General features: G+C 48.3%; 2 protein-coding genes across 5 annotated transcripts in view; one reads left to right on the forward strand and one right to left on the reverse strand.

Annotated features, from left to right (window-relative positions):
- Nucleotides 1-3,294, forward strand: part of SHTN1 (shootin 1) — a 108,032-nt gene extending 104,738 nt beyond the window's left edge. Inside the window, exon 15 of one of the 2 annotated variants that reach the window (XM_084772843.1) lies at nt 1,459-1,620. In XM_084772843.1, coding sequence (XP_084628969.1) covers nt 1,459-1,470 — 12 coding nt within the window. In that variant the 3' untranslated portion in view covers nt 1,471-1,620. Of the gene's footprint in view, nt 1-1,458 lie in introns of both variants that reach the window. The other variant, XM_084772842.1, reaches the window with a different exon arrangement.
- Nucleotides 3,295-5,552: 2,258 nt separating this feature from the next.
- The window catches only part of ENO4 (enolase 4), a 28,734-nt gene continuing 12,794 nt past the window's right edge, over nt 5,553-21,492 (reverse strand). For all 3 annotated transcript variants that reach the window (XM_084772845.1, XM_084772844.1, XM_084772846.1), the window contains exons 5-14: nt 20,100-20,269; nt 19,872-20,003; nt 18,623-18,676; nt 16,960-17,016; nt 16,020-16,187; nt 14,061-14,186; nt 10,500-10,695; nt 7,850-7,917; nt 7,239-7,356; nt 5,553-5,883 (exon numbers count right to left, since the gene is read on the reverse strand). In XM_084772845.1, coding sequence (XP_084628971.1) covers nt 5,750-5,883; nt 7,239-7,356; nt 7,850-7,917; nt 10,500-10,695; nt 14,061-14,186; nt 16,020-16,187; nt 16,960-17,016; nt 18,623-18,676; nt 19,872-20,003; nt 20,100-20,269 — 1,223 coding nt within the window. In that variant the 3' untranslated portion in view covers nt 5,553-5,749. The remainder of the gene's footprint in view (nt 5,884-7,238; nt 7,357-7,849; nt 7,918-10,499; nt 10,696-14,060; nt 14,187-16,019; nt 16,188-16,959; nt 17,017-18,622; nt 18,677-19,871; nt 20,004-20,099; nt 20,270-21,492) is intronic.

Below are 21,492 nucleotides of genomic sequence, written 5' to 3' on the forward strand. Positions count from 1 at the left end.
TTTCCAGGTGTAGAAGAGACCTCCAGCCCTACTCTCACCAAAGCTCTCACTATGGGTCTTCTCTAGTTTGTTTTTTTGTTTTGTTTTGTTTTGTTGTTGTTGTTGTTCACATGTTTACTCTGCATGTGATCTGCAGTGGATGCTGGGGATAGAGTCTTAGACAAAACTAAACAGTCCCTGCCCTGTGTGTTTTCAGAGAGACAAATGAGAAGCATCTAATTAACTGTGGCAAGTCCAGAAAAAGAGAAACACTGATGTGAGTGTAGCTATCGAATGATCTGGCCTGCTCAAGAGGTCAGGCCAGTGGAAAGCAGTGCCTGGCCAAGGCCAGGACAGGGAGGGCAGTGAGTGGGCCCTGAAAGTAGCTCTCCATCACACACCGGCTGGGCCTGCAGGGTCCTGCCTCATGGCTAAGAGTTGGTTCTCTGGGATGAAAAAGTCTCATCCTGGAATTGGCTGGGAGGATCAGGACAGTCTTGAGAGCCTTGGCCTTGCCCACTGAAGCTGCTGTGTCCCTTCTAGGCAAGCTCAGCAGCCTGGAACCTTCCCAGAGCGGGTGCCAACCATGACCTCTGAGAGGACTCAGGGCCCACAGCCTGACACATGGCAAGAGAGTGTGTTTGAGGGACACCTCTGTTCCCACAAGGAAGCCCAGCATGAAAGACAAGAGTTTCTTTGCCTCAGAAGGGAGGCGACTTCTGAGGGAAAGAAAAACTGCTTCTCAAATTCTGAGAGAAACGTCCCAAGAGCCATGTTCTCCTTGCTAGGGAACTGTCTCGTCACTACATGCTGGAGCTGGTTCTCTGAGCTCTCCCATCAGCCCACCCACCTCCTGAGAGCAGGTCTCCCTCTTGGGTGGTAATGGCTGTGGTGCGCACAGCTGGTGGCTGCTCTCATCTGTCCATCACTGAGCCAGGGTGATCCCCAGCCCTCACCATGCAGGCCCTCCACAGCTAAGCTGCAAATGGCTGTATTAGGGACAAGAGGGAGTGGGGGGCTTTGGCCTGGCTCCTCCTAGCTGAGCGAGGGTGGTAGGACAGGGCCCCAGGCAGGTGGGCAGGGTTTGGGACCGCACAATGGAGTCATGGGCCGTGCACTTCCTGAGCGGAGTAGGCAATTAAGCAGGTAGGTGCAATGGGCTTTTTACTACTTCCGTAGTTAATCGCTTTGACTTTTTCTGCCCTCCCTTTTCTGGCCTTCTGCTCCTGTTATGTAACGTGATAGCGGCTGCGGCTGCTGCTGCTTTTTTTTTTTTTTAAATGGCTGTCACTCAAAGACATGTTGTGCATGTTGGGTAGACTTAGAATTATTATTATTATTATTATTATTATTATTATTATTATTATTATTACTATTATTACTATTACTATTACTATTAATGAATCCAGGGATCTGAAAGCCAACTGTTCTCTCTCTTCTGCATAGTTACTTTTCTATTGTTTGGCTATCTTCTCACAGGCCTCCCAGTAAAGATGGACACAGGAGGAAATGTGTGGGCAGTGAGAAGCAGTCTGAGCCTGTTGTAGTTTTAGATCCTGTTTCCACCCATGAATCCCAAACCAAAGACCGGGCTGCTGAAAAGGACCCAACCCAGTGCAAGGAGGACAAAGGTGAAACGCAACCAGGATGCAAAGAAGACGGCGGCGCAAAACCAGGGGAGACGGACAGCTCCAACTGCTGACCTGAAACCAGAGGCTGGCGCGTTCGCAAGTCTTCTGCATAAGCACATGGTTCAGTCGTGTGTGTCGCCGAGAACTGTGGGATGTCCCTTTGTTCTGGCCACACACACTTTGCTGGTATCACTTTGTAAGTAGCAACTGTCAACATAAGTAAGCTGTTTAGCAAAATGCATCTTCCGGGTAGTTTTTGGTCTTTATAGGGGTAAGGGGTCTTTCTGGTTTCTATATAAAGTATGAGTTCCTTGAGAAGGTGGCAGAAAACTCAAGACATTGTTGTAGGGCCTGTGCATACCACTCATCAAATTTAGTCATGTTGAAAATTCAAGGTGGTTGCTGGAAACTGGATAAGCAGAGACCACCAAACGGAAGAGTGATCATAAAGGCAGCCTTGAACCCAAGCTTTCTATGTGCAGCTGCAGCACACAGGAAGACTAAGGACTTTATTCTGGGTCTCATAGCAAGACTCCATTTAAAGAAAAGAAGTCCGAAAAGGGGTCTCTGCTTGGGATCTGGTCTTCTGATGGGGAAACTGCAGCAGCGTGGAGGTCATGGGTCCTGTAGCATCTCCATTTTGTAGGGTGCACTGAGACCATGCATCTTAGAACTCAGGAGGTGGCACCAAGCCATATGGTCTCTTGGGTCTGAGTTGGGTACAGTTAGCTATTGTGTGAAAAGGGTGACCCCCGTGTCCAAGGCTTGTAGCGGGGTGGTGTTCTGGCAGCCTGAACAGAGAACTGACATGAAAGTCCAAACCTTGAATTCAACAGGAATGCCTTAGTAAACCATATTTTGTATTTCATGAGTTAACTGTGTTTTCCCACACATTCACATGGCACAACTACCATATTTTACCCCAGCTCTTATACACAGTGAAGATAAGTGACAAGCACACTTTTTTTCCCTCGCTTTACTGCCATTTTATATTACATAGGTCTTTTTGTTTTGTTTTTTTAGAGGAAATTAAGTGGTAGTTTCTAAAAATACAATATTTCAGACTACCACAGTGAATAAATAGAAATGTAATCAGGGATTTAAAAAAAAAACTTATGCAGGTTTTCCAAGTTGATTGTTTCAAAATTGGTGTTTATTTAAAATAAGTGGTAATGTACTGAGTGCACTTTTATGATAATGATTCAGTAATGGTAATTTTACTGTTAAAGGAGTGAAAGGCTTAGTTCTGTTAGCATGACTCAGCATGTAGCTGTCAGGTGCTTCGCACCTAAAGGCAAAAGAAAATGATAGTAACAATTGCAGTAGTTGTGTCCTATTGTGTATTTCTGCACGTGTGCGGCTAGCGTAGGCTTGGGGAAGTGGGGAAGGCAGGTGAGCACACTTCCTCAATTTGGCGACAATTCTCCTCCTGTAGGTTCGTTAGGCTTGACCATTTCCCATGGTCCCTCACTGCTGGTTCTACAGTCTCCTGTCAGTTTACTCACGGGGAATTAAAGCGTGATTTTTTTTGTCCAGACTGTGTGTTTCTCTAACTGAATAATACTGCTAGATAATATGCTAACTGCAAGCGGATCAATCCGTTTAGATGGTTTCTGTTTGTGCTGTGATTTGAACTCTCCTCAATGCGATACATTAAAAGAGACACGCAACGGTTTCTGATTAAGGGTCACTTGTGGTTATTGATGTGCAGGAGTTCTCCAGCCTGGAGGGACACTTCATCTCTTTGTTTCCTTCCCCCCGCCCCCTATGATGGGCATAGATTTCTGCTTCTTACATTCCAGGCAAGCATCCTGCCCCAGAGCTTTCTCCCCTGCTGCAGACTGGGCCTCTCTAGCCACTCATCAAGAGAAAAGCAATGTGAGTGGCTAAGATCTCAGCAGCACTCTTCCTCACTTCCTGAGTCAGCCACCTGGTTGCAGCTGTGTGTCTTACACACTTTTAGGACTATGAACATAGGCACACCACCTTTCTTTATTATTTCATCACACATATTGAAGCCACGTGGTTTAAAAGCAGCCTTATTCCAGCTGAACCTAACCCTTAGGTGAGATGTGCTGGCTGGGACAGGTATCACATGTACCTGGGCTTTTGAAAGCATCTTTGCCGTTCATATGATTGAAAATGTACCTTCTGTAGGTATCTGATGTAGACTTTTGCTCACTTTTTCCTATGGTTTTTCTATTTTTACCTCAACTTTAAGGTTCTGCCCTTTGCCAGGGTGAGTTTTCTGAGATAGCAAGCACTGCCAATGGCACGTTCCACACAAGTTCCCATCTTAGGCATTAGCAGTTTTCCAGCTTTGGGGGTGGGGTGGGGGGGGTCTGCTTGACAGCAGACACCAGGGATGCCGACACCCAGACTGGGTAAAAGTGGGGGAAATGTTGGCTTTGCCAAGCAACTCCACCCTTACTTTCATGAACAGTGTAAGGGCTGTGGCGCGTAGGAGGTAAGCGTAATTTCCAGACCTCTTCAGGTTGGGCAAGTGACGGCTGGTGTCACGGTGGTGAGCTCAACCTGGAGTGCGTCTGCTAAGGCCCACTGTGCACGAGGCACTTCCCCAGGGAGCAACTTGAGCAGCTGGGGAGGGTGGACAACACAGTAGCCGCTGTTACACAGCCCCGGAATGGCTTCATGTCCATCCCACGGCCATTTTTAATCTGGGCTATCATTAATTCTTTCCATCTCCTTATAGATGATATTATGTATTCTATGATCACGGGAAGGTGGGGGAGGGGGAAGGGAGAGAGAAGGAATATGAGAATGAATAGAGTTTTCTAAGGAACGTCCCTTAGCCATGGTGAACACAGTCCTCAAGGGACTAGAGTGCATTCTAGGCTGACATAAAGGTACTGAGTAGGTCAATTATTTTGCTCTGGCTTCATTGATTATAATTTATGTCGTGCGTGAGAGGAAAACTACTAAGGCCAGGTGAACGTCCCCTTATCCATCCTGCCTTTAAAATGGATTTTCCTTTCAATTCCCTCTGCCCCGCTGTGTGCTGTTAAGTGTCTGGAGAGGCAGTAGCACGACTGACTGTGACACGTATCCCCAAGCTTGGAGTGACGCAACCAGTTCTGCATGCTTTGCTCCAGAGAGTCTGCCACTGAGCCAATCCCAACTCAGCCAGGAGGAGGAGGCTGGTTCTCCTGTGAGGGCAGCAAGTTCCCTCGTCATTCTCAGACCAAACCCCAACTTAAATCATCCTCCTGCGGCCAGGACACCACAACCAGTACAGTCTTTAGTTATGAACAGCCCTTGTTTGTCACAGCTCACCTCACAGAGAGCACAGTGACGTAAAGGGCTTCCTTGTGAGGCTGTGTTTGAGTATCTATCCACTTTGGTGCTCCCCGCCAAGAGCCATGCACTGGCTCGACCCGGATTTGTCATCGTGGTCTGGCCACTCGCTGCGTGCTTCTTCATACTGTGGCGTAGATAAGAGGGCACTGAATGATGGTGAGGCTATTCATCCACGGTGTGCTTATTAAGTTTACCCACTTTTGTTCCAACGGGGATCTAAGGAGAAGATAATCCAAGAATGAGTAAAATGTGAGAGGGATGGGCGAAAGGCAGGCAGGCGTAGGGAGCCAAGATGGAGGAGCTGCTGCAGACACGGGCAGCCCTCAGTGCTGGTGCACGTGATGACTAGGAAAAGCAGCTGCTGTCAGCACACAGGTCCAAGAGAGCCAAAGTGGGTGGACACCGGGGTGGCGCTGGGAGCCACTCAGGGAGACAGTGCTTGGGTTCTGGAGGTGCTCTGATTGGTGAGGGGTAAGGTGAGTGACTGAGCGTTGGCGGAGCATCAGAACACCTTAGCCTCTTAATGAAGTTAGGCCACGACCTTCAGAAGTAGACAGTAGAGCTAATGTCCCCACAGGAAGATGACGGCTGTAAAATAAAGCTCAGAACTCCAGGCCAAACCGGTGTGTATATATATATATTTTATTCAACAGGGAAACTAAAAGAATAAGTATGTACAGGTTAGTGGAGTTAAGAACAGAGCCTACGAGGAGACAGACGTCACCAGCCAGCAGACCCCTGTGCTGTAGCTATGCGGGTGTGTGGCGGGGTGTGTGGTGGGGTGTGTGGCGGGGTGTGTGCCGGGCGCAGCCCCACGGGGCTCATGAGTTAACTGATTCCTCTATAACCTCTGTGGGAAAGATGGAGTCCAGGGGCCCAAGACTTTCCTCAGCCTCCGGTGCCTTTTCAGCTTCAGCATCCTCTTGAAAGGAAGAAAAGTGTTCTTCCCGGAAACCTGTTTCAAAAGACAGCACAGTTCATCGTCCTGACCCAGAGGTGTGGACTCTGATGTTATGGATCGCAGGGTCTGAAGACGATCCTCAGACCCCTGCAGAAAGGAACCGCCTGACACTTGCCCCACCTGCTTGGGTTACATACACCTTCTGTGACACCTGTGGGCGTGAGGTGTAAGCAGGCGCGTGCCATCCCAGGCAGGACCACGCTTTAAGTGGCTGACATTTTGCCAAGACAGCTTCCTCAAAAGTGGGCGTGGCTCAAAAGTGGGCGTGGCGCCATTTGTTCTGCTGGTTTGGGTGCTCCTTGCGTTTACCTAATGGTTTTGGTTAGAGAAATTTCCACTAAATGCTTGATGCATTCCAGAACGTCCAGGGTACTGGGGTGGCACCTAAGAGCAAGGCCGGCCTCTGGTCTCCCTGGGTTCTTTTTCATGTTCCAAAGCAGCTGACTTTCTTGGAAATGGGAAGTAGGAGAGGTCTTGAGATAACATTTAGAAGAAGATAATCTGGCCTATAGGGGTACGGGAGGGGCTTGCAAAGGGAACAAGCCCCTGCATCACACAGCAAACAACACAGCCTAACTCTGGCCTTTACGTGACTCTGAAACCATCTTCTAATTATACTTTTATTTCTCCTGAATCTTAGGGCGTGTTCGACAATCTCCATTTTTAGTTAAGTATGACATTTTTTGCTGTTGTTTTAAGATAGGGTTTCTCTGCATACCTCTGATAGTTTTTTTTTTTTTATTCATGATTTTATTGGTCACTTCTTATCTCTTTGTTTGTTATGGCCACCTCTGGGGCAATGGGTAATATTAAAAATTAAAGGTGAATATTTAGTAAGCTTCTTTCCAACGGGGACACAAGAAGCTCCCCCATGCAGATTTGCAGAGTTTGAGTTTCCTAAGCCACGGGTTCCTTTCTTGAGGAACCTTAGCCTCTCTCTGGTGCCACGTTAGAATCAACATGCTGCCTACTTGAGGTAAAACAAGTTGTTTGCAGAAGGAGCACATCTGCCTTTAACTTCCAGGGGCTGTGCACAGAAACCTTAAGTATAATTTGGGCCATAACAAAAGGCAGGCTTGGAGATTCCAATCAATTAATTCTATTGAACACCACCAAGCAGCCTATTCATCAGGGAGAAGGGTGGCGAGAGTCTTAAGCATTCAGGTAAATAGATAATCCATTAAGCCAACAATGGACATTGTGGCAAGTGCCATCCTGCTCTTGTCAGCGCTGATTGACAGTCTTTGGGTTGTCCCGCCCTCCTGCCGAGGAGCTTCTATTCCCTCCCTTCCAATCTTTGTTCCCTTATTCACGGCTAAGCGAAAACAAAGCAAGAAAGCAGCACGTACCCCATGTTCCACTCTGGATGAGTTCTTCCTCTATGGTGAGAAGGCGGTTGTATTTGGTCACCCGTTCACCCCGAGAAAGACCCCCCAACTTGATAAACCGGGCACCGAGTCCAACAGCCTAAAGTGGGAGAAAACAACTTACTTTAAACAGGAGAGTTTTGGTTTTAAGCAGCCCTTTAATGTGGGATTGGGGCGGGGGGAGGGGGGCTCTTCATCTTTATGGAAGTAACATGGCCTGCTGGAAGCTGAGCGCTGAAGGGCAAACAGATGGTGTGCCTGACAGTCCATCAGGCACTTTACTGGTCCTGAGCGTGCGCCGATTTCAGCAGAGCACGGCCTGGCCTTTCACACCCCATTTTAGGAGGGAAGATTGCAAGTGTACACGTCAGTCGTTTATTGTGCCCACCATTTTCGCTGGACTTCAATTTTGCCTCTTTTAAAAAGTTCAAAGATTAGCGCTTTGAAAAAGGGAGCTGTCTGGGAGGAAGCAAGTCTATTTCATAAAAGGTTACTAGACTTTCTCCACCAAAGACTGCGTTTCCCTGAAATACCAATTCATCATAAAAGCGGTGTTTTGGCGATTGTGCAATTGACCACCGTTCTGCACTTACCAAATCGACAAGGCTGTCATCAGAGGACTCCGCATCCGTGCTCCCGAAGACAGCAAGATGCTTCTTACCTGCAAGCGCAGCTCCTGTCAGTCAAGTGTGCTTTACAAGCTATTCACATGTGTGCAGGACTCTGATCAAAACCAGAAATTTCCTACATTTAGGAGTTTCTGGGCATGGGCTATCTGACCGAGCATTCCCACCCAAATTGCATCTTTATTGTCCCGACTTTATCTGTTTAGTCCTTTTTCAGTATCTTATCTGCTATTAAAGATGGGGTGGGGCAGGGAAGATGCTCAGTGGGTAAAGTACTTGCTGCACAGGTATGAAGACCTGAGCTTCAGTGTCTGGGGCTCCCGTAAAAGCTGCATGCACACCGCCAACCCCTGTAACCCCACTATTTCCACAGCAAGAGGAGACAGGAGAAACCCAGGGAGCTCTCAGAAGAGCAGCCCGGCCTGTGACAAAAGACTGTCTCAAACAAGGTGAAAGGGGAACACTAACACCTGAGGCTGTCCTTTGACCCCACACACATGAACATGCATACAAAACCACAAAGGCATGTGTCACCACATTTAAGATTATAAGATAATAGCATTATCACTACTAAAAAGGTAGGGCAGGATGCTCAAAGCAGATCACCCTTCTAAGATCATAGCTATGACATTCAATCCACTTTTTTGCTGTTTGATGTACATGGATGTGCTTCAAGGGCATGGGATATGGAGTCCACACCAGGCATAGCAACTTTCTCACCTTATCCTGGGGAAATTTACGCAAAGGAATGTTCTTATGGATAACTCAGAGTTGCTAGTATCTATTCATTCAAGGGTCTCAAATCCCCTTGAAACTTGCCAGACTCTACAAAGGGCAGAGTGCTATTGTGACAATGGTTGTGTTTTCCTGGTAAGAACGTGCTGAGTAGCCAGCCTGGGGGAACAGGCCAGGCAGGAAGCTCTCCAACGTGCACCTCTTAGCCAGTTTTGCTTGGATGGACGGCCCACCTTCTGGCATCTGCCCCAGCCCCTGGCTGCCAGGCTGGTTCTGAGACCTGCTGAGGGTCTTAGACTGGCCTTCTGCCTGGCTCACAGTCCTGATGGTAGGCATCTATGTATTAGCACTGTCATGAGTGTACAGTCTGGCTATGACTTCACCAGACTTACACCGCATTGGGGGTGTTGGCCTGTAACCACACTGTGCCCATTCATATCACTAGAGGGAGAAAATAAGCGGTTGCTATGATGAAAGTTCAGAGCAGCATCGTTAGGGGGCAGCAGGTCAGGGACAGTGTGAACATCAGCATACAGTCCATTTCAGTCAAAACTTGAAGGGTGGGGAGGCTTTGACTAAGTGACTGGCCAGGCAGAGGGCGTGTCTAGACTCTGAAACATGGAACCGAAAACAAGCAAGTATGGGCAAGTGGGATCACTGAGGCCAAGGGAGGGTTTAACCTCTCCAAGCCTCAGTTTCTCTGGAAACTGGAGAGGGCAATATGAGGGTTCACCCTGGGACTGGAGTGGCTGACACTGGAACTACACAGAGCTGCTCTCCCTGGTTGCCCAAATCCACCAGCGAAGACCCCTTGGTTCCCACTTATCGTCCCTTGGTCCCCTGATCTGGGATCCTGCACCTTCCAGATTCCCTGCTGGGCACCTGCACCCTTGCAGCTAATCAGCTTTGCCAACCTGCAGGGTAGGAATGAACCTCCTTCCTGCTCCTCAGCGGGATCTTCTTGCTACTTCCTTAACTGTTGAGAAAGTCCAGGTCCCCTCTAAGGGGGACCCAGTTCCTGTCCCAGAGTTTTCCAAGGCAGCATAAAGTAGAGCGGGTGTATCCTGCTGGGTGCATGTGTATGTGCAGGCAAGCATATATCCATGTGTGTCCATGTGAGGACGCACCCAGGTCTGGCTCCTCAGGAAGCCTCCCACTATTGAGTGACTGACCAATTGATTGACCTAGGTGAGTGTCTCACTATTTTAGAATTTCTCTGAGCAGGCTGGACTAGCCGGCCAGCAAGGCCAGCTCCCGTCACACATCACTGGGACTATGCATGCACTTGTCTGGGAATTAAACTCAGGTCCTCAAGCTTATGAGCAAACACGCTGGTCATGACGTGTAAGCGCGGCCACAAGACCTTAGCCAGGTGTGGCAGGCTAACACATCTGGCTGGCCCTTCTGCTCCCTGGCAGGGCTTGGTGCCTTGCCTTTATGAATGCCAAGCCATTTCCTTGGGTCTAAGGACGGCGCTGTGTCTGGTGACCTAGCATTGGGACCAGATGTTTCCTAGGGCAGGATTCAAAGCTTTAGATCTGTTCTGTTATCATTAAGGGCTGAGTACCCCTTCTGAATGTCTCTGATATTCCTCCGTACCCCAGACTAACAGCCTAGAGCAAACAGATGGGTGTGCTAAGATGGATCCGCCCCTGAGGGGCAGAAAACCATGCTGCGGGAAGCTGACAGCAGCAGCGGCAATCAGCTACCTCGGAACATCAAGGTGCCAGGCACTAAGGTGCACTCAGTGCCCCACAGATGCTGAACTTTCTTTGCTTTCAAGATTTAATCCTCACTTTTTACTAACTTCGGCGTACTGTGAGGGTTTGGCTCCTTGCAAAACCAAGCCGTTCTGGGCCTCTCAGATGAATATGTTACTCACTGTCGATAAGATGGGTTATTTCCACCAAGTCGGACATTGTGGTTTGGTTTGTGTGTTTTATGATCAGCCCGTGGGATGTGAGGGTGCTGATGTTTCTGTGCTCCAGGAGTTTAGAGACACTTCTGGAAGCAGCTCCTGCAATTATGTAGCACCTGGAAGCAAGAGCAGCATAGATGCTGTCCCACTGCTCGCAGTCCTGGTAGATACGTAAGAGTTGATCATTACAGTGCATTGGACGCCATCACAAAACAACAGGAGTAACAGCACATAATCAAATCATACACTTTTCCTGAAACACATAAAATATTTTCCTTGACATCTGTGCCCTAAGGACCCCTGTGACACTTTCAAACAAATTAGAAGCTCCATGGAGAGAAGCTTCAAGTAATTTGATTTGAGCCTTAAGATCTTGTGGGGGAGAAAAGCAAAAGCAAAACCAAAACCCGAAAGCATTAGTGCCTAAGTATTTCTCCACACTGACTGTGGGGTTCTTTGAGTCCCAGGGATCACCAGCCACTGTTTGCCCACAGTGTGGTTAAATGCTGGCTCATTAGAAGATTCCTCAGTTATTTCTACAAAACAAACAAAATCCTGAAAGGGGACTTTGCAAGAGCCTTCACTTTTATGGTGAGACCTCTGTAACATGAGGTATTTAATTAGAGCTGTGTGTGTGTATGTGTGTGTGTGTGTGTGTGTGTGTGTGTGTGTGTGTGTGTGTGTGTGTGTTTATGCATAGACCCATGTGCACATAAAATTATCCTAGCCACTGGCCCAGATTTTGAGCCATCCCATATTTGCTGACTGTGCAGATGGGTCCTATCACACTGACAAGAGCTATGTCAGTTTTAAGGCTGTCATTACAAGGCCTAGGGAGGCTCTGAGTTCTGTCGGATTTTCTGAGAGCGATCTAAGTATTCTAGGCTATGAAAGGGGAGATGGAGCTGGGAGGCCCTGAAACTGCAAACTAGATCTAACTTTCCTATTGTCTAGTCGTCTCAGAGAGAACCTCTGTTGAATACACCTCTGTTCCACACTCTGGAGGCCACTCTTGTTAGATCCCTGCATTGGAGGCCACTCTTGTTAGACACATGCATTGGAGGCCACTCTTGTTAGACACCTGCATTGGAGGCCACTCTTGTTAGACGCCTGCATTGGAGGCCACTCTTGTTAGACACATGCATTGGAGGCCACTCTTGTTAGACGCCTGCATTGGAGGCCACTCTTGTTAGACACATGCATTGGAGGCCACTCTTGTTAGACACATGCATTGGAGGCCACTCTTGTTAGACACATGCATTGGAGGCCACTCTTGTTAAACACCTGCATTGGAGGCCACTCTTGTTAGACACATGCATTGGGGGCCACTCTTGTTAGACACATGCATTGGAGGCCACTCTTGTTAGACACATGCATTGGAGGCCACTCTTGTTAGACACCTGCATTGGAGACCACTCTTGTTAGACACATGCATTGGGGGCCACTCTTGTTAGACACATGCATTGGAGGCCACTCTTGTTAGATGCCTGCATTGGAGGCCACTCTTGTTAGATGCCTGCATTGGGGGCCACTCTTGTTAGACACATGCATTGGAGGCCACTCTTGTTAGACACATGCATTGGAGGCCACTCTTGTTAGACGCCTGCATTGGAGGCCACTCTTGTTAGACGCCTGCATTGGAGGCCACTCTTGTTAGACACATGCATTGGAGGCCACTCTTGTTAAACACATGCATTGGAGGCCACTCTTGTTAGACACATGCATTGGAGGCCACTCTTGTTAGACACATGCATTGGAGGCCACTCTTGTTAGACGCCTGCATTGGAGGCCACTCTTGTTAGACACATGCATTGGAGGCCACTCTTGTTAAACACCTGCATTGGAGGCCACTCTTGTTAGACACATGCATTGGGGGCCACTCTTGTTAGACACATGCATTGGAGGCCACTCTTGTTAGACACATGCATTGGAGGCCACTCTTGTTAGACACCTGCATTGGAGGCCACTCTTGTTAGACACATGCATTGGGGGCCACTCTTGTTAGACACATGCATTGGGGGCCACTCTTGTTAGACACATGCATTGGAGGCCACTCTTATTAGATGCCTGCATTGGGGGCCACTCTTGTTAGACACATGCATTGGAGGCCACTCTTGTTAGACACATGCATTGGAGGCCACTCTTGTTAGATGCCTGCATTGGAGGCCACTCTTGTTAGACACATGCATTGGGGGCCACTCTTGTTAGACACCTGCATTGGAGGCCACTCTTGTTAGACACATGCATTGGAGGCCACTCTTGTTAAACACCTGCATTGGAGGCCACTCTTGTTAGACACATGCATTGGGGGCCACTCTTGTTAGACACATGCATTGGAGGCCACTCTTGTTAGATGCCTGCATTGGAGGCCACTCTTGTTAGATGCCTGCATTGGGGGCCACTCTTGTTAGACACATGCATTGGGGGCCACTCTTGTTAGACACATGCATTGGAGGCCACTCTTGTTAGATGCCTGCATTGGAGGCCACTCTTGTTAGATGCCTGCATTGGAGGCCACTCTTGTTAGATGCCTGCATTGGAGGCCACTCTTATTAGACACATGCATTGGAGGCCATTCTTGTTAGATGCCTGCATTGGAGGCCACTCTTGTTAGATGCCTGCATTGGGGGCCACTCTTGTTAGACACATGCATTGGGGGCCACTCTTGTTAGACACATGCATTGGAGGCCACTCTTGTTAGATGCCTGCATTGGAGGCCACTCTTGTTAGACACATGCATTGGGGGCCACTCTTGTTAGACACATGCATTGGAGGCCACTCTTGTTAGATGCCTGCATTGGAGGCCACTCTTGTTAGACACATGCATTGGGGGCCACTTTTGTTAGACACATGCATTGGAGGCCACTCTTGTTAGATGCCTGCATTGGAGGCCACTCTTGTTAGACACATGCATTGGAGGCCACTCTTGTTAGGCGCCTGCATTGGGGGCCACTCTTGTTAGACACATGCATTGGAGGCCACTTTTGTTAGATGCCTGCATTGGAGGCCACTCTTGTTAGACACATGCATTGGAATGTGCTGCAAAGCCTCAGGGTCTCAGACTGTCTATGAACTGTAGCAGTTACTTTACACATTCGTAGTCGCTGGATTTGGGCTGAGCAACATCTCGCTTCATAAGAGTCCTATTTCCATGAGCACATGAAAATGATATATGATTAACCTATCGAAGCACGGGCTGGCACAGCAGGGACAGCTGCCGTCAGCCGGGCCGCATGGGCATGCACAGGTACTCCTGAAGGGCTTGCCAATGGCTCGTTTCATTTCTCAGACAGGCAGGCTCCTGGGTAATTGTGTTTCTGCTATTCATTTGCTTAGTAAGCGCCTTTTCATAAATGCCAAAACAAAGTAGCCCGGCCACAGCCCAAATTACAACACACTCCCAGGAACAGCGGCCCAGAAGAATGAGTTCTTATTCCACTCTGTTATAAAATGGGAAAGGTGAGACTGCTTACTTTAGCACGTGTAAAACACATATTGTGAAATGGAGAAGGCGGAGCCACTCACCTCCTTCCTGAAAGGATCAATTAAGGCGATAATGTAAGGATACTTGTTGATCAGATCCACGTACAGGTCCAGCATCTCAGCTGCGCTTTTGTACGTGCCCACCATCACCTCGTATTTCCCTTTACTCTGCCAAGGAAGGAAGGCAGTGGAGGGTAAGGGGTGCATTCTCCAGAAGATGCCACCCACACACTTTCCATTTCACACCAACGGTTATAAACTAGTTCTTTTCAAGGCACTTTAAAATCTCAAATAGTTGTCAACGTGGGGAAGTCAAGTCACTATTGCTCTTGAGAGGTCTCTTCCCACAGACTTTGGATGAAGGCTTCTGCACAAAATCCTCAGGTACAGAGCAGCAGGAGGAGGATGGCTTCCTATTCGGGTTTATGTCATGGTAGTGCAGGCCCCCGGATGCCTAGGTAAGGTGGGCAGAAACACAGACCTATACACTGCCACACAGAGCAACAGTGCAGACCTGCCCACTCTAGAACTCACTATGTTTCAACTGGCAGGGAACAAGTCTCTTGAGCCCCTTTCTGTAAACGTAATAAGCCCTGAAATCCGGGCAACGCTTCTGCATATAACATCCAACACGGAATCAAGTGGTTCTGGGAGGGTGGCCCTTCCTCAAGTAGCCGGCCACCTGCAGGGGGAGCCACACCCGGCCCTGGAAGGGAGGGTGCTGGTGCAATCCCAGCCATCTGATTTCTGCAAAGACTCCTGGCATTAAGTATGAACGTGAATGGGGTGAAGGATCCAGTTTAGTCCTGCAAAATAAAGCAGCTTGCTTTCAAGTTTGTGCCACCAAGGATGCTTAGGTCAGGGAGGGAGGGGGCTAGGGAGAAGGACGGTGCGCCTTGCTGATGCCCTCCTGACTCTACTGGAACTAAGTGGATTCCTTACGGCTAAGTGGATTTTCTACTCTTTTTCATATTAGGAAGCAGAAGTTTTAGCTTCCATAACGAGAAGCTTAAAAATCCTGTCTTGTCAGTGAAGAAATGCTAATGGCTTTGAACTAACGTTATTGTAAGAATTATCTGATATCAAGCTAATACATTTTACTGAATATAAGCAATAAATACCCGTCCTAGTTAGCACTAGCAGTCAGTATATTCTTAGTCCTGGGTATACGCTGCTGATGAAAACATGCAATTATTTTCCTGATGGTATGCTTAGGAACCAATCATTACATGAAGAATAGGAAATTACTTTAAACATCCCTTTATAGGCTTAGTTGCTTTAGAAAGTAAAATAACTTCTAGAAATCAGCCAAAACTCAGGGCTCTTATATACTGTACAGAATTTCTTTGTAGTGACAGACTCACAGGTAAGTGAAATCCGATTTGCCATGTCTCCTGAACCTGACATTAATTACCCATTGTCTCAGTATGATGGGTACTTTGTGGAACCAAGAACCAGCATCAGTGCATCTGAGCATGGGAAGTGTGTGCAAGCCTGTAAAATAGGAAACTGACTGCATTTCCTGGCACAGATTCTCAGGTAAACAGGCAGCCGCCTGCGGTAGTCTGGGGGGTGGGGGATGGGGAGCAGTGTCCATTTCCATTTAAAATATTTCTCTCTATAGGTGAAGTGATGGCCAGGTGATGGTCAGGCTGGGGGCAATCTGTATTTAGTTGAAATAAATCCATAGTGCTCATAAACTTGGGGGTATATAGTTAAATGGGTTCCTAAGAAGTTCATCATGAAGGGATTTTATACTTTTTCACTTTTAAAATCATTTTATGTGTGCATTTTAATTGCAAGATTTCTATATATAATCATATTTTAATGTTACTTTAAAAAGTTAACAATTCATTGTTTTCTAGTCATTACCTAATTTGGCCTTCTCATTTCATTTTTATTTGGGCATATATGACGCTAACTGTTCAGAAAGTATTCAGGTAAATTCTAATTTAAAAATCACGCCCTGCACACAAGCTGGCTGTTCTGGAGGGAGCTTACATAGTCCATCAGCTCGTGCCCCGCGCAGTTGATGGCTAGATGTAGGCTGATTCCCAGTTCCAAGCCCAGATTCGAACAGATTCCCTGAATAAGCAGGAGTGGTTGTTCTATGGTGTCATAGTTAATGGTTAAACAGCCAAGGTGAGACATCTTGCCAGTGATTGGCTGCTGCAGAATCAAAAGAAAATGACATAAGTTACTGCAGTGTGTCACGGTTCTTGGAACACCTGGTGATCGACACAGAGTTTAACTGGACATGGGTCTCCAGAGATCTACTCCTCCCGTTTTTGGCGGCTTCTACTTCTAAGCCAACCTCACACCGACTCCTGGTCTGGCCATATAATTCCCAACACCATCTGGCTTTTACACTTTCTTCAGTGTGCCTCTCTGCTCTACCTGGCTGGCTCTGCCCGTGTACACTGGACTAACCTGAGCCACAACCCCCGGGCCATCCCTGTAAGCATCCGTGGGTCTATGCTCTAGGCAAACAGAACTGTCACATTTTTTTAAATTAGTGCCAGTGTTAACTTGGTGGGTAAAGGCACACTGTGCCACGCTGGCACCCAAGGGCCGCATGGCGGAAGCACTGCACCAACTCCTGCCAGCTGTTCTCTGGCCTTCAGGAGCATGAGCACCACCTTCCTTCTCCCTCTGCCATGGGCTGTGTAGACTATCCTATGCCACTCTGTCATGTGTAAAGAACAGCCTCTTTCCCCAGGCTTTCACCTGTGCGGTCAAATTCAGTCCTCCTAAGCCATGAAGGCTACCTTGTGCTCTTAAGATCTCAGCTGGCGGATGGTGTCTCTGCAGGAAATGTGCAGCCGGGTGGGAAGAGGCAGGTGGGGGCCCAGCTCTAGACTGGCACTCTAGGGGCAAAGCACCAAGAGGGAGAGAAGGGCGCACGAGTGCCCACCCCACAGAGGCGGCGACACACACTTACCTGACCTCTTTTGCTTCCATCATGCCCTTTTTTCGTCTCTGGTTTGGGAGGTAGGAGCTATGGGAAGAGAGGACAGAGAGGTGTGTTACTTGGTCCTTCAGAGAGGCCTGTGGTGGCCAGCAAGCTGTGGGCCCGCTGGCTATGCAAGGAGGAGTTCCTCTCCCAGCCGCAGATGCACATGCAGGGAGCGGTCCAGCAAGGCCCTTTTAAAGTCCCAAACGACCTCTCAGGCTCACCTGCATCTCTGGCTCATCCTCGCCCTCCGCCCTCTGCCCTCTCACCTGCACATTTACTCTGCTCTAAGCAGACACAGGCCACGTCAGCAACTGCTGGTCGGTGCGGAAGGACACCAAACCCTCTCTTGATCTTGGGAACTACTACCCGCCACTGCGGGGTTTACTTTCGCAGGCCCACTACTCACAGAGTAAAATCAAGGTGGACTTGATTTTCTGAGGGACTCTAATGTCCGAAATGATGGTCTTGGCAAAGAGCCAGCCATCTCGGAAACTAAAATGGGACTGTTCAACATCCTTGGAAGACAGATCCATTCCATGAGCCACACATGCACTTAGGTCATAGGCAGCTTCAATTGTCAAACACTCACTCTCACACTCTCTCTCTCTCTCTCTGTCCCTCTCTCATTTTTCAAGGCAGGGTTTCTCTGTGTAGCCCTGGCTGTCCTGGAACTCGCTCTGTAGACCAGGCTGGCCTGGAACTCACTAGACTGCCCTGTCTCCACCTCCAGAGTGCTGGGATTAAAGGCTCATGCCAGCACCTCCAGGCAGGAGGCTTTCCTTTATTGTTAATTGGTATAGGAGGCCTAGGCTACAGTGGGTGGTGTCATCCCTAGGCTGCTCCCTGAACCCCCTCTGTTAATGTGCACCCCTCCCATCAGACAATCAGTTCCCTCCTACCTGGGAGCCTCGTTTTTTCTTTTTCCTTTTAATTAATTAATTTATTATGTATACAGTGTTCTGCCTGCCTGTGTTTCTGGACACCAGAAGAGGGCACCAGATCTCATTATAGATGGTTGTGAGCCACCAAGTGGTTGCTGGGAATTGAACTCAGGGCCTTTGGAAGAGCAGCCAGTGCTCTTAACCTCTGAGCCGTCTCTCCAGGCCGGTTTTTCTTTCTCCTAGTCCTTCCTGGTACCCAGGTACTCCTCCTCTTCCTCCCGCCCACTCCTTCATGGCCATCGTGGCTGGGTTTGTACATAGTGCTTTTCCCCCTTATAATTTAAACAGGCGCGGTAATGTTGGTTCTATGTAATGGACACAGGATAATGTGACAGGGTTTTAAATGATTAAATGTAAAGACTATGCAAAGCAACAAAGGAAGGAAGGAAGGAAGGAAGCTGAACCAGCCAGGAAGCAGCGTCCCCCATGGCTTCTGCTCCAGGTTCCTGTGTGAGCCCTGACTTCACTCAGTGAAGGGCTGTTACCTGAAGTAGAAGCTGAGTTAACCCTTTCCTCCCAGGTTGCTTTTTCGGCCATGGTGTTTATCATAGCAACAGGAAAGTTAACCAGGACACCTTGGTGTGGATGGAAAACCCAAAGCAAACAAACACATTCTCCATAGCAACAACAACAATACTAATTCACTTCCGAGATGAACTGCAGGCTGGATTGGAGCGACAGTAAGTACCACGGGCCCCTTTACATACCGTCTCCATTGCTCTGGCGACTTGTTTCTGAATCTCCAGAAGCAACTCCATACCCTGCAAGCAGAGCAGCCGTGGTGTGCAACTGTCGGCGGGTGTCAGCATCAGTGGCTTTAGATTTTAAATATGAAACTCATCCCCTATGGCAGTGTTTCCTTAGACTGTTCATGCACTCCCTGCTAAGGACCATTAGTGGGGGGTGTGGTTCACACAGTAAGATTTATTCAAATGTTAATCTCTGCCCCCCTCCCTGTTGGGCTGAGGGAGCAACAGGCTCTGATTAGCCACTTAAAAAGTGGAGCATGGGTGCTGGAGAGAGGGCTCATCTGTAAGAGCGCTTGTTTTTGTAAGGGATGCAGGCTCAGTTCCTGCATCTACATGGCTGCTAACAATTGTCTGTAACTCCAGTTCCAGAGAATCCAACACCCTCTTCTGGCCTCCTCAGGCACTGCATACACACGGTGCGCATACAGACACATGCTCAGTGCTCTGCCGCCCCCCAGCAGCCCCGCCCCCTCCCAGCAGCACGGGCAGATAGTAACTCAGAGCGCAGCCTACAGCAAGGTCTGAATATGGTCTGGCAGAATCTGGCATCCGGTTTGTCACATATAAACTCGACTCACCTGAAATTTGTAAAATTGTGAGGAAATGATAATTTTGTTTAAAAGGTACTCTCTCCGCAGGGAAAGCAGGCGGAGCCTTTATGGAGCTTATTTCCACTAACTCTGGAAACGTTCACTCTGCAGGAAGGGTGGAGAGAGGCTCTGCCTTTTCCTGAAAGCGTCCACCATCGCATGAACCTTAGCAGTTATGTCTAATGCCTAACTGGTAGAGGACTCAAAGGGGCATATGGACTCTCTGGGCACCGAGGGGCAAGGTAAGACGCCATCAGCACAGCCAAGAACTGAAGCTCTGATGCAGGATGTGTTCACTTCACATTACATAAGAAGCAAACCCCATGGGTCCTGGACTGCCCCGCTAGCTTGGAGTTCTTGCCGACAGAAGAGGCCGTGGGAAAGCACTCTTGGCGCTCTCAGGTGATGGCTTTTCCATATAAACCTTGTTCCTGGGAGTCAGCAACAGGAGCCACGGCTGTCCAAAACAGCAGGTCCCTGTTGTCTGTGTCCTCGCTTCCTGCCTGCCTACTGGATTTCCTAAAATGCCGTTTCAAACATTTAACTCCCTTTTCCTTGCTCTGCCCTAAAATTCACCAATCATGGAGGATTGGGGTTGGGGGGGATCTCTGAGGTACTTGTTTGGTCGTTAATCCAGGATTGGGTATGCAGATCACTTCTTTCATTAGATGTAGCTTCCCAGGTGATGACTTCCCACAGCTGAGCACAGTTCCCATCAGCAAAGGCATAGTGAACGTCGAAGGCTGCTCCTGGAAGGCCGGAAAAGCAAGGGAGGATGAGGACGGTGGTCCACTGCACTGCCACATTCCCGGCCCCGTGCAGCGGTGGACGTAACAGTCACTGACCTGGCCATGCTTCAGTAAGGCAATGGTCATGTACAGAGGAACATTGGCCAGGCTGGCGCTGGCTTTGGCAACTGCTAGTGACACAGCCCCTATGGCCATGCTGCCATGGAGGACCGGTTCAGGGGGTTCTGGGGGTATGATCGGCTTCTCCAAAAGAGTGTCCCTTCGTCCTGGAGGGGAAAGCAGACGAGAGGAAGGATGCCTTTCTACAAGTCTCATTATAATAAAACCACATTTTAATGCTGAGCTCACCAAAGACCCAGTGCAGAGGCCAGGGCTGGACGATCCTTCTTGGCTCCCAGGGATTTTCAGATTAGCAAAATTTTTTTCTTTTTTTAACATATATATTTACATTATTACACATATGTGCAATAAACTACCTACAGTAAGAAGAACCAAGAAACAATCCACAATTATATAAAATTTACATTCATAGTGATTTGGTTATTTGTATTTGGCAAACTTGAAGAAAACATCTTTCCTATCTTGGTGCATCTAAAATTCTGAATGAAAACCCGTATCTATCATATCTCATCACTACCAACTTAAAACATCCATCTAGATCTAAACACATCTTGACTCCAAAATAACTAAGCTTAATTGTAAAACCAGTTTGTCGCATGAACAATCACCCAACACTCTCTATAACGTTGGAGCATCGTCTTCAGCCTTCCTGCTCAATATATCTGACAGACATTATTGTGAGGCAGACATAGCTGTAAGGACTTGGGTACCCTGTCTTGGCAGAGTTTGGCTGCTGACTCTGTCTGCATCCACGCTTGCCCATTTTTAGGCAGAATTCTTTCTGTGGCAGAAAGGGGCACATTTTGCCCAGTAGCTTGTTTGCCACATTTGAAGCCATCTCCATAAGGAAGTTCCTTGATGCTCATCCTCCTCTTTGAGGTAGGCTGGGTGTTGCCAGGAGTTAACCTGTCTCATTGTCAATGAATCCTTAAAATAACTTTAAATGCCATATTCTGTATGTCTCTAAAGATTTTGAAGACCTTACAGATTAGCAAACTTAGCCCTGGATTCTGCCTAATGATGTCACCATGAACTGGTGGCACCAATCATAAGCCATAGCTACTGCTACTCCCACATCCCTGTGTGGGTGACTGCTACCCCCATACCCCTGTGTGGATGACTGCTACCCCCACACCCCTGTGTGGGTGACTGCTACCCCCACACCCCTGTGTGGGTGACTGCTACCCCCATACCCCTGTGTGGGTGACTGCTACCCCTACACCCGTTTGGGTGACTGCTACTCCCACACCCCTGTGTAGGAAACCTGGTGCTTGTTGTGGTTGAGAGACCACATTGCCCATTATTGCCCAGTATGATGCAGGAAGTGGATGCTGGCTTAATTTAGAGTCTTGGAACTCCAGCCCCTGCT

Source organism: Acomys minous (assembly GCF_964271855.1).
Source record: "Acomys minous genome assembly, chromosome: 2".
NCBI classification, from domain to species: Eukaryota; Metazoa; Chordata; class Mammalia; order Rodentia; family Muridae; genus Acomys; species Acomys minous.